This window comes from Zonotrichia albicollis, chromosome 1 (assembly GCF_047830755.1).
Source record: "Zonotrichia albicollis isolate bZonAlb1 chromosome 1, bZonAlb1.hap1, whole genome shotgun sequence".
Classification (NCBI taxonomy): Eukaryota; Metazoa; Chordata; class Aves; order Passeriformes; family Passerellidae; genus Zonotrichia; species Zonotrichia albicollis.
In genome coordinates, this window is record NC_133819.1 from 153,922,852 (window position 1) to 153,936,522 (window position 13,671).

Consider the following 13,671-nt stretch of genomic DNA (forward strand, 5'->3'; position numbering starts at 1 on the left):
TCTCCTGACTTCATCTGCTCCTGCTTCTTCCAAGAACCGGGTAAGCCTCAAGGCCCTGACCCTACTCTCCTGCAACCCTGGTCCCTCTCTTCCAGCAGGCTCAACCCCATCCCCAGCAGCCCTCATGCCTCCCCACAGCCCCACAACAGCCTCCACACTCCCTCACTGCCCCTTGCTCCCCCATGCCCCTACCCTGCCTCACCCTTCTCTCTTCCAGGCACCCTCCACACCACACCCATGGCCTGCTACAACCGCTGCAGTCCCTGCGGACCCACCCCGCTGGCCAACAGCTGCAACGAGCCCTGTGCCCTGCAATGCCAGGATTCCCGCGTCATCATCGACCCTTCCCCTGTGCTGGTCACCCTGCCAGGACCCATCATGACCTCCTTCCCCCAGAACACCGCCGTCGGATCCACCTCCTCCGCTGCCGTGGGCACTGAGCTCAATGCCCAGGGACAGCCCATCTCTGGCGGATTTGGTGGCTTTGGTGGCTTTGGCTATGGCCGTGGATTTGGCTATGGGCTGGGCTATGGCTGTGGGTATGGCTACGGCCTGGGAGGCCTGGGCTGCTATGGCAGAAGGGGCTATGGCTACAACTGCTAAGTTCTCACAGCACCACCCCTGACACCGACCAACCAGTCCCTGGGACACTCCCCAAGCACTGAAATGCATCTCTAGGCAAAGGCTGTCAGCTGGCTCAGAACTTCTAGATCCTGCTCTCAGGGCACCAAGCAAGACAACAGCCAAGGGCCCAGCCCAGGCTGCCTGCAAACATGGCCCATCTACCTCCTGCTCTTCTTCCACTCCCTGCTCTACATGGCCCCTTCAGCTCTGTCCAGTCCCCTCCAGACAAACCCTTCTCCCAAGCCGGAGAGCCTCAGGCACCTCCGTTGGGCTGCTCCCACTGTGGGGCAGGAGGGCCTTGGTGCTCTAGCCAGAACTGAAAGCCAAGGATCTTGGCTGATGGTCACCCTCCTTTCACCCCCTACTTGCCCTTCCCTTTTCCCAGTGGATGCTCACAACCTTCCACTGTTCTTTTGCCTCAATAAAATTCTCTTGCATTACAGCCTCAGATGTCTCCTTTCCTTCACTGACACACACAGCCACGCTTTGCCTTTCTGGTGCATTTCAGACTTCCCTTGCTTGATCCCAGGCATGGATACACTAATGCAGGTCTGTCCCTGTCTCTAATAGAAGCTATGTATGGGCCTTATTTTCAATTTAGCTGGACACCAGTTGCTCCAGACCCTCATAATCTTCTAAAGTCACCTATAGCTGGGCTTCAGCAGGCCCATACCTTTTGTATCCGCAGGTTAGCAGAATTGAACACACATCTCCAGCCTCTGAAGAGCAGAGCAGAGGATCAGAATCTCTCCTCACCTCCTGCCCAGGCTGTGAGGATAAGCCAGGATATGGGGAGTTTTTGGTCAGTGGGTGCAGATGGCCAAGGCATGTCCAATTCTTCATCCACCAGCACCCCAAATCCTCCTTGGACATGATCTCAAGCAACTCATTACCAATCTATTATCCATTACTGAGACTGCTACCTGTCTGAGGGGACAACACTGCCCAGCTCTGTTGAACAGAGGTGGCCCCACAGATCCGACTCCTGGGCTGCAGTACTGGGGATTCACCTCCATTTGCACTCTGGGCCACTGATCAGACACCTCTGGACTCGGCCACTCGGCCACTCTCAGGCCACCCACTGCACCCTCAGGGAACCTGGACCTGCTCAGCTGCTCTCAGAGTGTAGAATGGGAAGGAGTCTTGAAGGCTTCACAAAAGGGTTGTGTCCAACAGCAGCACCAACTCTCTCCTCATGCCCAGGCTGAGTCACCGGCACAGAGCAGACACAGAGCTCAGCCAAGCACCATTTCCTCAAGGGAAATCCTCCCAAAGAACTGGCCTCGGTTCTGGGAACTTGCCACATCTCAGGCCCCAAAGGCCTGGGTCACCCCACCCCTGCTGCTGCTCCCATTTTCATGAAGGGCAAATTCTTTCTGAAGAGTTTGATGAGGTTCCAACACTGTTGAATGACAGAAGAGCAACCGATATCGTGTACATGGACTTGTGCAAAACCTTTCTTCCTGTGGCACACAACATCCTTATCTCTGACCTGGAGGGATGTGGAGTTGACAGCTGGAACATCAACTGTGGGGTGGAAAATGGACAGGATGGTGACACTCACAGTTGTGGTCAGCAGCTCCATGTCTGTGAGGGGAACAGGGATGAGTGGTGACCTACAGAGGCTCGTATTGGGACCATTATCACTTCCCATCTTTGTCAGGCACAGGGAATTGAGTGTCCCCTCAGCAAGAATGGGAATGACATCAAGGTGAGCAGTGTGGTTAATTGTCTGGAGGGAAGGGATGGCATCCAGAGAGCTCTTGACAGCCTGGGGTGGTGTGATTGTCATGAACAGGATGAAGTGCAGCATCCTAAATCTGAATTGGAGCAATCTCAGTAATGGATATTGGATCCATACTGAGATCCTTGAGGAGAAGGACTTGGGATGTTGGTGGATGAAGAACTGGACATGCCCTGGCTGTGTGAACATGCCAAACAGACACTGCCCATGCCATGGGCTCATTGCCACAGTGTGGGCAGCAGGGGAGGAGGGAATTCTGACCCTCTGCTCAGCTCTGGTGAGACTGGAGTTCTGTGCTCAGCTCTGGAGCCTCAAGGGTAAGATTTACCATTGGGGTATTGTGACAGTGTTCACAGGTTTTCCAAGGATGAGGGAAGAGACAAAGATCTGATTCCATGTTTCAGAATGCTTGAATTATTATTTAATGATATATATTATATTAAAACTATACTAAAAGAATAGAAGAAAGAGTTTCATCAGAAGGCTAGCTAAGAATAGAAAAGGAAGAAATGAATTACAGAGAGTCCAAGCCAGCTGACTGTGATTGGACATTAATTAGAAACAACTCTATGAGACCAATCACAGATCCACCCCTTGCATCCCACAGCAGCAGATAACCATTGTTTACATTTTGTTCCTGAGGCCTCTCAGCTTCTCAGGAGAAAAAATCCTAGGGAAAGGTTTTTTCAGAAAATATCATGGCTGCAGGGTATCATGGATCTGTATCAGGGCTAAAGAGATAGCGAGGGAGTGGACCAACAGCTGTGTAGCCATGTAAAAACATGGCCCAGGAGGGGCTTGTGTCAGAGGCAGGGATAGATCTGCCTTGGAGTATCCAGGTGTAGGATAATGCAAGTGAAGGGTTTGTGCTATGTACTGGAAGAGGAAACTGTGCCAGTGCATGCCCATGAAGGAAAAGGAGACATAACAATGCTGCAATGCAAAATAATTTTATTAAGGCAAAAGAAGAGCGAGAGATCATGAATGGCAAGAGGAAGGGAGCTGGTCTGAGGTGCAAGTAGGGCGACCATCAGCTGAGCTCCTTTGCTTGCTGGTGGTTCAGTCAGAGCATCAAGGCCTTCCTGCTTCAGAGTAGAAGCAATCTGATGGTGAAGATTCCCAATGGTCTCCGGCTTGGGAGAAGGAATTTGCAGCAGAAGGAGCTGGACGGAGCAGAGAGGGATTGAGAGAAGAGCAGGAGTCATATGGGCCATGTTTGCAGGCAGCTTGGGCTGGGCCCTTGGCTGCTGCCTTGCTTGGTGCCCTGAGAGCAAAAGCTGGAAGTGCTGAGCCAGTTGAGAGCTTTGGCCCGGCGAGGCATCTGCAACACACGGGGTGTGTTCCAAGGAGTGGGTGGTTGGAGTCAGGAATTGTGCTGCGAGAACTTAGCAGTTGTAGCCATAGCCCCTTCTGCCATAGCAGCCCAGGCCTCCCAGGCCATAGCCATACCCACAGCCATAGCCCAGCCCATAGCCAAACCCACGGCCATAGCCAAGGCCATAGCCAAAGCCACCAAAGCCACCAAATCCCCCAGAAATGGGCTGTCCCTGCACACTGAGCTCAGTGCCCACGGCAGCCGAGGAGGTGGATCCGACGGCGGTGCTCTGGGGGAAGGAGGTCATGATGGGTCCTGGCAGGGTGACCAGCACAGGGGAAGGGTTGATGATGACGTGGGAATCCTGGCATTGCAGGGCACAGGGCTCGTTGCAGCTGTTGGCCAGCGGGGTGGGTCCGCAGGGACGGCAGATGCTGTTGCAGGCCATGGGTGTGGTGTGGAGGTGCCTGGAAGAGAGAGGGGGGTGAGGTAGGACAGGGGTGTGGTGGTGCATGAGAGGTGAGGGAGTGTGGAGGCTGTTGTGGGGCTCTGGGGCTGCGTGAAGACTGCCAAGGCAAGGGCTGAGCATGCTGGAAGAGAGGGGCCAGGGGTGCAGGAGCAGGAGAGGCTTGAGACTCACCTGGTTGTCGGCAGGAGCAGGAGGAGAAGGCTTGAGGAGAAGTGTGTGAGGGAGAGAGGCTCTGGGCCGGCTTTTATGCTGCTCCTGGAGGGGCAGGACAGCCTTGTCCCATGGCCCTGGGACATTTTTTTGGCTGCCACTCTTGACTGGCCCAGCCTGGTGAGTCATGAGTTGTATTTTCATTCATAGAATTCTGCAGTGTCATGATTGGTTCTTGAGTCTGTGTCCTTGTGAGTCTTTGACCTTGACGGCCTCTTTGAAGTGAGAGATGGTATATTTGGGTGGATTTGATTGTTCCGAGTGTGTCAGGAAGGGCTGAATAAACAACCAGAGCCCAGCAGAGTTGAGATATCATCAGTGATGTCATTTTGTGGCACTCATGTGCTGTGGTTTCTGGGTGCCTTGTGAAGACTGGGACTCTTTTCTGTGCCGCTGGATGTCCATCAGTCATTGTGCTTCTCCCAGGAATGCTGAGGGAGCTGGTGATGTCCTGGGAAGGTCACTCTGCAATATTATGGAAATATTATCATGAATTATGAGTGTTCCTACAGATTAAAGAGGTCTCATCGCCTTGTGTCTTGAACTGAATCAAGAGAGAACATCTGGAAAAGAAGAGGCTGGTCTGGTTGAACTTGTTCTGGTGTCATGGTCCATTTGGACTTCTCATCTTTGCTTGACATTGTACTCTGTCATTTAAAGCATATTGCTCGACCTCATTAAGAAATCCATTAAACAACTCAGCTTGACCCTTTTTTTCCCAGGCTGGCCTGTGATGTTCTTGCCTTTAATCCGCATTCATCCCATAACTTTTCATATCTCATATCCTTTTAATCTTAATAATCTGTTCCTGCTAGCACAACCCAGTAATTACTGGTGGTTACTCGGCACAGTCGTCTTCCCTCCTATGTCATGGTGCGGGCATTCCTTTGTGGAATTCTGCAGCTCCATGTCCTTCTTTTGAGGCCATGTCCACCTTACCTTGGTGGCAGATTTTAAGTGCCTTAGAGGTTAAAGGCAGGTGTTGATGCCGTGTGTCATGGTGGGCTGGAGACATGTCCAAAGCCTTGGAGAGACGCGGTGTCATCAGTGAGGTCACTCCACGGCTCTGGAGTGTCCTGGTTTTTGGGTGCATTGTTGGCACAGACATACTTTCTGAAAAATCCTTTTGCTAGGATCTTTTCTCCTGAGAAGCTGGGAAGCTTCAGCTTCTCCATGTTTTTCTACTTTGGAATGTGATTTGGAGAATTGTTTGCCCAGCATGTGATGTGTTTTTAATTACTGGCTGTCATGGTTTGAGCCTGGCACAGAGCCAGTGCCCCCATGAAAATGCCCTCACCCTGGTGTCTGCTGTGAGATGTGACCAGGAATAAGCAAAACAGGCTCCAGCTTAAACATAAAGAACACTTTATTACCTAAACTACAGGAAAATAGGGAAAAACTATAAGGAGAAGAAAAAAAATTGAAAACCTTACAAAAAAACCACTTTCCTCCTCCCCACTACCTGAATTTCCCAATCCGATACATTCTCCCAAATCACCAACTGCCCAGCCTGGCACCACACTTTAGTATACTCAAACTTCAGTTCATGAAGAGGAGAGGAGTCCTTCTTGTTCCAGAGGCTTCCCCTGGAAACACACTGAAACCTCGTGTGCTTCCCTGTCACTCGGCACCGCCAGGAAAAAAGTCCTTTTGCCGCTTGTGACATCTTCCTTCCATGCCCAGTGCTCTCACCACTGTGCATGGACCAGAGCTGCTTTTAGGGTTGTCTTTCAAGGATGCCTTGTCTCACTCCAAAAAGGCACAGTCTCTGCTTTGGGACATCTGTCCCCCCCATATTTTTCCAACCCCCTGGGGCCAGGGGGTCCTCACGATGAACCCTCCTGGTTCTGAGCCACTGCTTCCCCCTAAGTGCAGTCTCTGTGTCACAGGAACAACTGAGTCCATGGCCACAAGAAAAGTCCAGCCACAAGGCCACTCCAAGCATCTCTCTCTTCACTCAGCCAGTCTTCTCTACGTCCTTCGGGCCAGGTCCTTGTCTCATCTCATCTCTCTCCCTTCTTATTCAGCTTCGAGGAGGATTAGCATTTTTGCAAGGCCCCAGTCATGAAAGAAAGGGGTTAAAACTTTCAGTCTCTGTCTGTCCTGGAGCTGCGGCACTCCCACACACGCTGCCGCTCCGGCCGGGCACTCTTCCCCCCCCCTCCTTCTCCTCCTGGGCCGGCTGCTATCACATTTGGTGTCGCCGGCTCTCCTCTCTCCCTCCTGGGGAGGGGGGGAATGTCTGCCCGATGTCTCTTGGGGCTCCTCCACCCTTCCATCCTTGAGGGCCTTCTCACCCCCATCTCTGTCCAGGCCCCGGGCCTACCGCATGGCTGCCCCTCCCCCGCCCAGCAGCAGCGGCTGGACAGGGGAGGGAGATCTGACCTCTTCTCCTCGACGTCCCAAGAGAGCCTGCCAGGGCCAGAGCTCTGCTTTTTAACCCCTGTGTATTCTCGGAGGTGTGTCCAAACCCCACTGGCTACACCAGGTGCCAGTATCAAACTCTCGAACATCCATTGGTTTGACCACAGCATCCCAGAATTCCCACTTCTTCCTGGTCAAACCACCACACTGGCCAATCCCAGGTCCAGCTGTGTTGGGACTCTAGTCAGTCACAAGATTTTATTATTCATTCCTTTCTAGCTTTCTGAGGTCTTCTTTCTTTCTTTCTTTAGTATAGTCTAATACATAATTTTCTTTTAATATAGTATATATCATAAACAAATAAATCAGCCTTCTGAAACATGGACTCAAAATTCTCATCTCTTTCCTCATCCTGGGGACCCTTAAACACTGCCACTCATTGTAACACGAGGCCCCAAGTCATCACAGCTCTGTCAGGATTGTCTGGCATTGCAGGAGCTCTGCTTGTGAGGAACTGCTCTTTCTGTGATGTTCTCTCCATTCCCACCATGTTGCCAACATTCCCAGCGTTTCCGGCTGGAGATGGGAAATCTGTGATTTAGGGTGGCCTCCCATGCTCCCCATTCTCGGGTTGGCTGTCTGTCTCTGTCTCGAGATGCATGGGATGGTTTTAAGGCAGCCCGTGCTTTTGAAGAATGAGTCTGGACTCTTCGCTTTTTTCAGTCTTCAGGTTGTTTATTATTTCTTATCTACAAAATTTTCTTTTTGCCCAGCCGAGATCTGCTCACCAAGGCAGATACAGGCACTCTGCCCGCCCTTGAGGCAGTGTCATCTTTTTATACTACAAACTAGGTATATCATATTTACTTTTAATTCCCAATATTTATCACCTATGTTAGACAGTGCACTTCTATTCTAAACTAATCTCCAAGTGCCTCCATCGCAGCAGAAAATGGAGAACAAGAAGAAGAAAGAAGAAGGTCTAGACACGCCTTGATTTTTCTATCTTGTCTCCATAACTCCTATATTCTCAAAATCTTAAAACCTACATTTTCACACTGTGAACACCTTGTTTTTACTCCATTCAAACCTGTGTGGCTTTCACATCTCCATGCCAAGCTGGCAATTCGATGGAAGGATCAAAATCAAGCCACCAGGTGTTTTGGGCAGAATGCTGGGGGTCTCTGAGCCCCCTGATGGGGTCTTCGGCAACTACGGACACCCGGAGGGATGTGCTGAGTTCCCACACCCCATAGTCTTGAGTTGGTTCATCCATAGCGCCCATCTCATCTGTGACTGTGGAAAGGAGAAATGCTGAAGGACAAGGAGAACAAGGCACATGAGGAACACAGTTGCCCATCCTTTGATTAATCCACTTTTGGAACCCATGTGCCTGAGCTTTGGAAAGGTTGAGGGAGTGGACTGTCCTGGTCCACAACACTGGTAGAGATCCCTGATGGAACAAGGAGCTGGACATGGTCGACTGAGAGCGCTGCAGGGACACCATGACATTGACAGGACAGGGGTATCCTCAAAATGAGGACAAGGGAGAAAATTGGGAGTTCTTTCAGGTAGGAGACAAGAATGCAAATTGGGAATGTCATCAATATGTCATGGAATGACCATACTGACAACACCCCAATTACCCTAAGATTCGGCTGAGCATTTTACATGTCCTAACACACGTCATAAAGAACGAGGTAATGGTTATCAATGCTCACAATTAAGATTTCTGCCAAGGTCAGATGGACACAGCCTCAAGGGAAGAACACAGAATTGCAGAATTGCAGAAAGGAAAACACTCCCCAACTCATGACTCACCAAGCTGGGCCAGGCAAGAGCTGCTGCCTCAAAAATGCCCCAAGGCCATGGGACAAGGCTGTCCCACCCCTCCAGGATCAGCATAAAAGCTGGCCCAGTGTCTCTCTCACTCACACACATCTCCTGACACCTTCTCCTTCGCCAGTCCAGACAGCAAGGTGAGTCTCAATCCCCTGACCCTCCTGCTCCTGCACCCTTGGCCCCTCTCTGCCAACACACTCAGCCCCAGCCTCGGCTGCCCTCACACCTCTCCACGGCCCCACAACAGCCTCCACACTCCATCACCCTCCCATACCACCCATCACAACCCCCAAACCTCCATGACCCTGCCTCACCCCCCTTTTTTCCAGGACCCTCCACACCACACCCATGGCCTGCTACAACCGCTGCAGTCCCTGCGGACCCACCCCGCTGGCCAACAGCTGCAACGAGCCCTGTGCCCTGCAATGCCAGGATTCCCGCGTCATCATCGACCCTTCCCCTGTGCTGGTCACCTTGCCAGGACCCATCATGACCTCCTTCCCCCAGAACACCGCCGTCGGATCCACCTCCTCCGCTGCCGTGGGAACTGAGCTCAGTGTGCAGGGACAGCCCATCTCTGGCGGATTTGGTGGCTTTGGTGGCTTTGGTGGCTTTGGTGGCTTTGGCTACGGCCTTGGCTATGGCCGTGGATTTGGCTATGGCTGTGGATTCGGCTATGGGCAGGGCTATGGCTACGGCCTTGGCTGCTATGGCAGAAGGGGCTATGGCTACAACTACTAAGGGACCTTCAGCACCACCCCTGACACCACCAGCTCTGGCCTCTGGCAACAGCTCCTGCAAGCAAAGCACCTCAGCTGGTGTTTGTCCTACTTGCACCTCTCACCAGATCCCATCTTCTCCTTTCTCCGTCTTCATTCTTGTGCCTTAATAAAGTCTTATTGCATCAAAGCCTGATACGCCTCTTGTTCTTCTGTAATTCCAGTGGTCTCACACCCTTACCTAGTGCATTCCATGCCTAAACTGGCCATTGGGGTATGTGCAACAACACCTTCCTTCAAAAATATGTAAATACAACTAATAAAAACATCTGGCATAGGAAGCACAGGAGGGGACGCTTTCCCGAACATGGTACAAACACATCCCTGATAGACCAAAGCCTTGGACACATCCAGGCTCTCCTGGGTACAGCTCTGGTCAAGTCGCTCTGTGTCAGCACACACCTGACAAACTCTCTTCCCCAGCAGTACTCTTGAACCCCTCCTGCAATAAGAGAACCAAAATCCTCCACTTGGGCAGGAAATCTGGAGTGCAAGAGCTTCCATTTCCCTGTTTCAGCAAGATCAACATGAGCAGGATTCCCAGCACCATGGACAGTTCAGCATTGGATCTCCCAGGGCCAGCAGTCCAACACCATTTCCGTTCTATGACCACCCTAAAAATGAGAAGTTCTTGCTTTTTTTGTACAGGGAATTCCATCTGTTTTCCCTTTGCCCTTGCCCTCTTGTCCTGCACGTGGGCAGTACTGAGAACAGCCAGGTTTCCTCACCTTCATTCCCTGCCATCAGGGATTTGCACACACTGATGACAATCCCCTGTCTACCCTCATCCCCTGGGAGTCCAAGCTCTCTAAGTTTCTCATCCAAGGATGATCCACCAGCTCCTCTGGACTCTTGGTCTTTCTGAACTTGTGACTTATCAGAACTCAAGAAATTCTTCTGGCTGCCTTGGAGGACTAGAGGCCCTGCCTGGGGGGCTCAGAGACCTTGATACAGAGCCCAAGACCCCTGTGCCTTGGATTTAGCCCCTGGAAAAAACAATTACCAACCTTTCTATGAAGGATTACAAGCCACAAAAGTCTGAGTAGAATGATAGTGAATTTATCACAAGGAGGAAAACTACATTTTTTGAGGTTTTTAGAATGGGGGTTCAGGGGGCAAGATGGGGGAATCTGGGAGTGTCCAGCCTTTATCCTTCTTCTTCTTGACCTCCATCTTCTGCTGTGATGCTGGCACTTTTAGATTAGTTTAGAATAGAAACTCACTGTCTAACATAAATGATAAGTATTAGAAAGTAATTGTAAATATGGTACATGTAGTTTTTAGTATAAAAGATAACACCACAAAAGAGCAGGCAGAGTGACTCTGACTGACCTGCTGAGCAGACCTTGGCAGGCCAGGAGAAAGAATTTTATAGATATGAGACCAAGAACTGAAGAGTTCTGACTCCTTCTTCAACCACCAAGCTGAGAAAAGAGACCTTCTAACGTATCTCAGAGTCACGCTGACCAGCAGAGATTCTGAGAGTCAATATTCATAAGCTGACGTCATTTTCACACTGGGGAGATTAGAATTGCACACAACATCGCACATGGGACCTCACCAGTGCTCAGAAGACACCAAGAGTCTCCTCATCACATCATCTCCCTGCCTCAGCACAACAATTCCCCCCAGTCCTGACGTGGAGACTGGGGGAGCCTTTTCCCACAACAACACAGGGACACCTCCTGCCCCATTCCCTCTAATCCAGAACCACGCTGAAAGGTGTTTTCAGAGAAGAGCACAATTGTTCCTAGTGACACCCAGATATTCCTTCCTACCTGGCGTGACTCCTCCCATGAAAAAACACTTGGCAGCTGCCCTTGCTGAAGTCCAGCAGATGTCCAGAAGTCAGCAAGTTTTCAGTGTTGGCCCAGGGGTCAGCACTGGGGACTTGCTGCCATCTGGACTACGGGACCCTGACCACAAGGCGCTGGCCCCAGCCCTTCACACTTTTCTGAGTCCACTACCCTGGGCACTGACACCACCAAGACACACCTGGATTATGGAGGATCATGCAATGCTTGTCTCTGACAACCCTGGTCAACCTCCAAATCCTCTTTCTGACAATCACAAGTGGCCTCAGCCTTTGGCACTCAGCACAAGGGAAGACAAAAAATATCAAAACCTCTGAGACTGGACTATTCCCCAAGCAACCACTGAGCATGTCCAAATTGAAAGGTGAGGTCTGAGGTCTGAGGTCAGCCTCTGCTAACTGGAGGGATGGAAGGCAATGGAAGGTGCAACACCTCCTCCTTGGCACAGCTGCCAATTCCAGATCAGCCTATCAGAACTGTAAAAAATTTGGGGCAATTTTTCAGGAGGCACCCACAAAACACAGCACATGAGGGCCATGGGGTGACCACAGCAATGACACCCCCTCTCCAAAGCTTGGGTCACATCTTCAGCCCTCCTTGACATGAACCACCAACAGAAAAATTTGACCTCTTAGTATTTGTAATTAAAAGTTACTGCCACAGGTGGACAGGGCCTCAGGAGCTGGATATGGAATTGCACAATTCCACAAAGACATGCGAAGAACTTGACAGGGAACAACAGAGGAGCCCACTGATTGTTCATTAGTAATTATTTGCTTACAGGAACACAATGTTAACAATTACAGGTTATGAGTTATGAAACTTGTGGCTTGAATGCGGAATAAGCTAATTGATGTCAGAGACAGCCTGGGAAAAAAGGGATCAAGCCCAGTTTGTTGTTTCATTAGTGAATTTCATAACAAGGTCAAGGGAATACAGATTAAATGGCAGAGGACACTGTCATGTGAATTGGAGAAATACTAATGGATCATAATACTGGAATAAGTTCAGCCTGAGCAGCCTCACAATTTAAATGTCCTCTCTTTTGATCCCATTCAAGACAAAAGGCCATGAGTTCTCTTTCATCTATCCTGAAAGGCTTGCAGGCATTGGGTTCTTGACAAGCTATGGCAGAGTGACCGCCCCAGGACATCAGCAGCTCCCTCAGCATTCCTGGGTGCAACACAATGACTGATGGACATGCAGTGTCATGGAACAGAGTCCCAGTCTTCACAAGGCACCCGCAAACCACAGCACACAGCACAAAACCCCACAAAATGACATCACTGATGACATTGTAGATCTTCAGGGCTTGGGTTGTTCATTCACCCCTCCCTGACACGCATGGAACAATCAAATCTGCCTAAATATCAATTTATTAAAGCTACCGCCAAGGTCAGAGGGACACAGCATCAAGAGCAGGACATGGAATTGCAGAATGGCATGAAGGAAAACATGCCCCAACTCATGACTCACCGGGTTGGGGCAGCCAAGACCTGATGCCACCAAAATGCCCCAAAGCCATGGGACAAGGCTGCCCCACCCCTCCAGGACCAGCATAAAAGCCAGCCCAGAACCTCTCTCCCTCACACACCTCCTCACACCTCCTGCTCCTGCAGACTACAAGGTGAGCCTCAATCCCCTGACCCTCCTGCTCCTGTACCCCTGGCCCCTCTCTGGTGGCACTCCCAGCCCCAGCCTCAGCCATCCTCACACCTCTGCACAGCCCCACAACAACCTCCACAGTCCCTCACCCTCCTGCATCATCACCCCTCACATCCCCACACCCCTGCCCTGCCTCACCCTTTTCTCTTCCAGGCACCCTCCACACCACACCCATGGCCTGCTACAACCGCTGCAGTCCCTGCGGACCCACCCCGCTGGCCAACAGCTGCAACGAGCCCTGTGCCCTGCAATGCCAGGATTCCCGCGTCATCATCAACCCTTCCCCTGTGCTGGTCACCCTGCCAGGACCCATCATGACCTCCTTCCCCCAGAACACCGCCGTCGGATCCACCTCCTCCGCTGCTCTGGGCACTGAGCTCAGTGTGCAGGGACAGCCCATCTCGGGCGGATTTGGTGGCTTTGGTGGCTTTGGCTACGGCCTTGGCTATGGCCGTGGGTTTGGCTACGGCTGTGGATTCGGCTACGGGCAGGGCTATGGCTATGGCCTGGGCTGCTATGGCAGAAGGGGCTATGGCTACAACTGCTAAGGGGCCTCTGCACCACTCCTGACATCAACAATGTGGGGCTCTGGCAACAGCTCCTGCAAGAAAATTGCCCCTGCTGGTTGTCGCCCTACTTGTGTCTTGCACTGGATTCCTTCTAGCTCTTGCTCCTCTCTTTGTTTTTCTTTCCGTCAATAAAGTTTACCTGCATGAAAATTTGAGATGCCTCCTCATCTTTTTGAATTCTAATGGCTTCATTTCCCCACCCAGTAAAATGTCATATATGCCCTTGGTGTGGATGGAAAAGCAGCAGAACACCTCTCTTAGGTAAGATGTCACCAC

At 51.2% G+C, this 13,671-nt stretch overlaps 3 protein-coding genes and 1 long non-coding RNA gene across 4 annotated transcripts in view; 2 read left to right on the forward strand and 2 right to left on the reverse strand.

Moving 5' to 3' along the window:
- The window catches only part of LOC141731764 (uncharacterized), a 96,956-nt gene that overhangs the window by 42,343 nt on the left and 40,942 nt on the right, over positions 1-13,671 (reverse strand). The window lies entirely within an intron of this gene.
- LOC141725461 (feather keratin B-4-like) lies at positions 238-603 on the forward strand. The gene has a single exon (XM_074529107.1). The coding sequence runs from the start codon at positions 238-240 to the stop codon at positions 601-603; it is 366 nt and encodes a 121-aa protein (XP_074385208.1).
- LOC141725467 (feather beta keratin-like) lies at positions 3,747-4,131 on the reverse strand. The gene has a single exon (XM_074529115.1). The coding sequence runs from the start codon at positions 4,129-4,131 to the stop codon at positions 3,754-3,756; it is 378 nt and encodes a 125-aa protein (XP_074385216.1). The 3' UTR covers positions 3,747-3,753.
- On the forward strand, positions 13,000-13,374 carry LOC141725472 (feather beta keratin-like). Its single transcript, XM_074529127.1, has one exon. The coding sequence runs from the start codon at positions 13,000-13,002 to the stop codon at positions 13,372-13,374; it is 375 nt and encodes a 124-aa protein (XP_074385228.1).

Bases quoted from the DNA above. Each gene is read 5' to 3' on its own strand.
- LOC141725461 (XM_074529107.1), top strand. From the start codon at position 238: ATGGCCTGCTACAACCGCTGCAGTCCCTGCGGACCCACCCCGCTGGCC.
- LOC141725467 (XM_074529115.1), bottom strand. From the start codon at position 4,131: ATGGCCTGCAACAGCATCTGCCGTCCCTGCGGACCCACCCCGCTGGCC.
- LOC141725472 (XM_074529127.1), top strand. From the start codon at position 13,000: ATGGCCTGCTACAACCGCTGCAGTCCCTGCGGACCCACCCCGCTGGCC.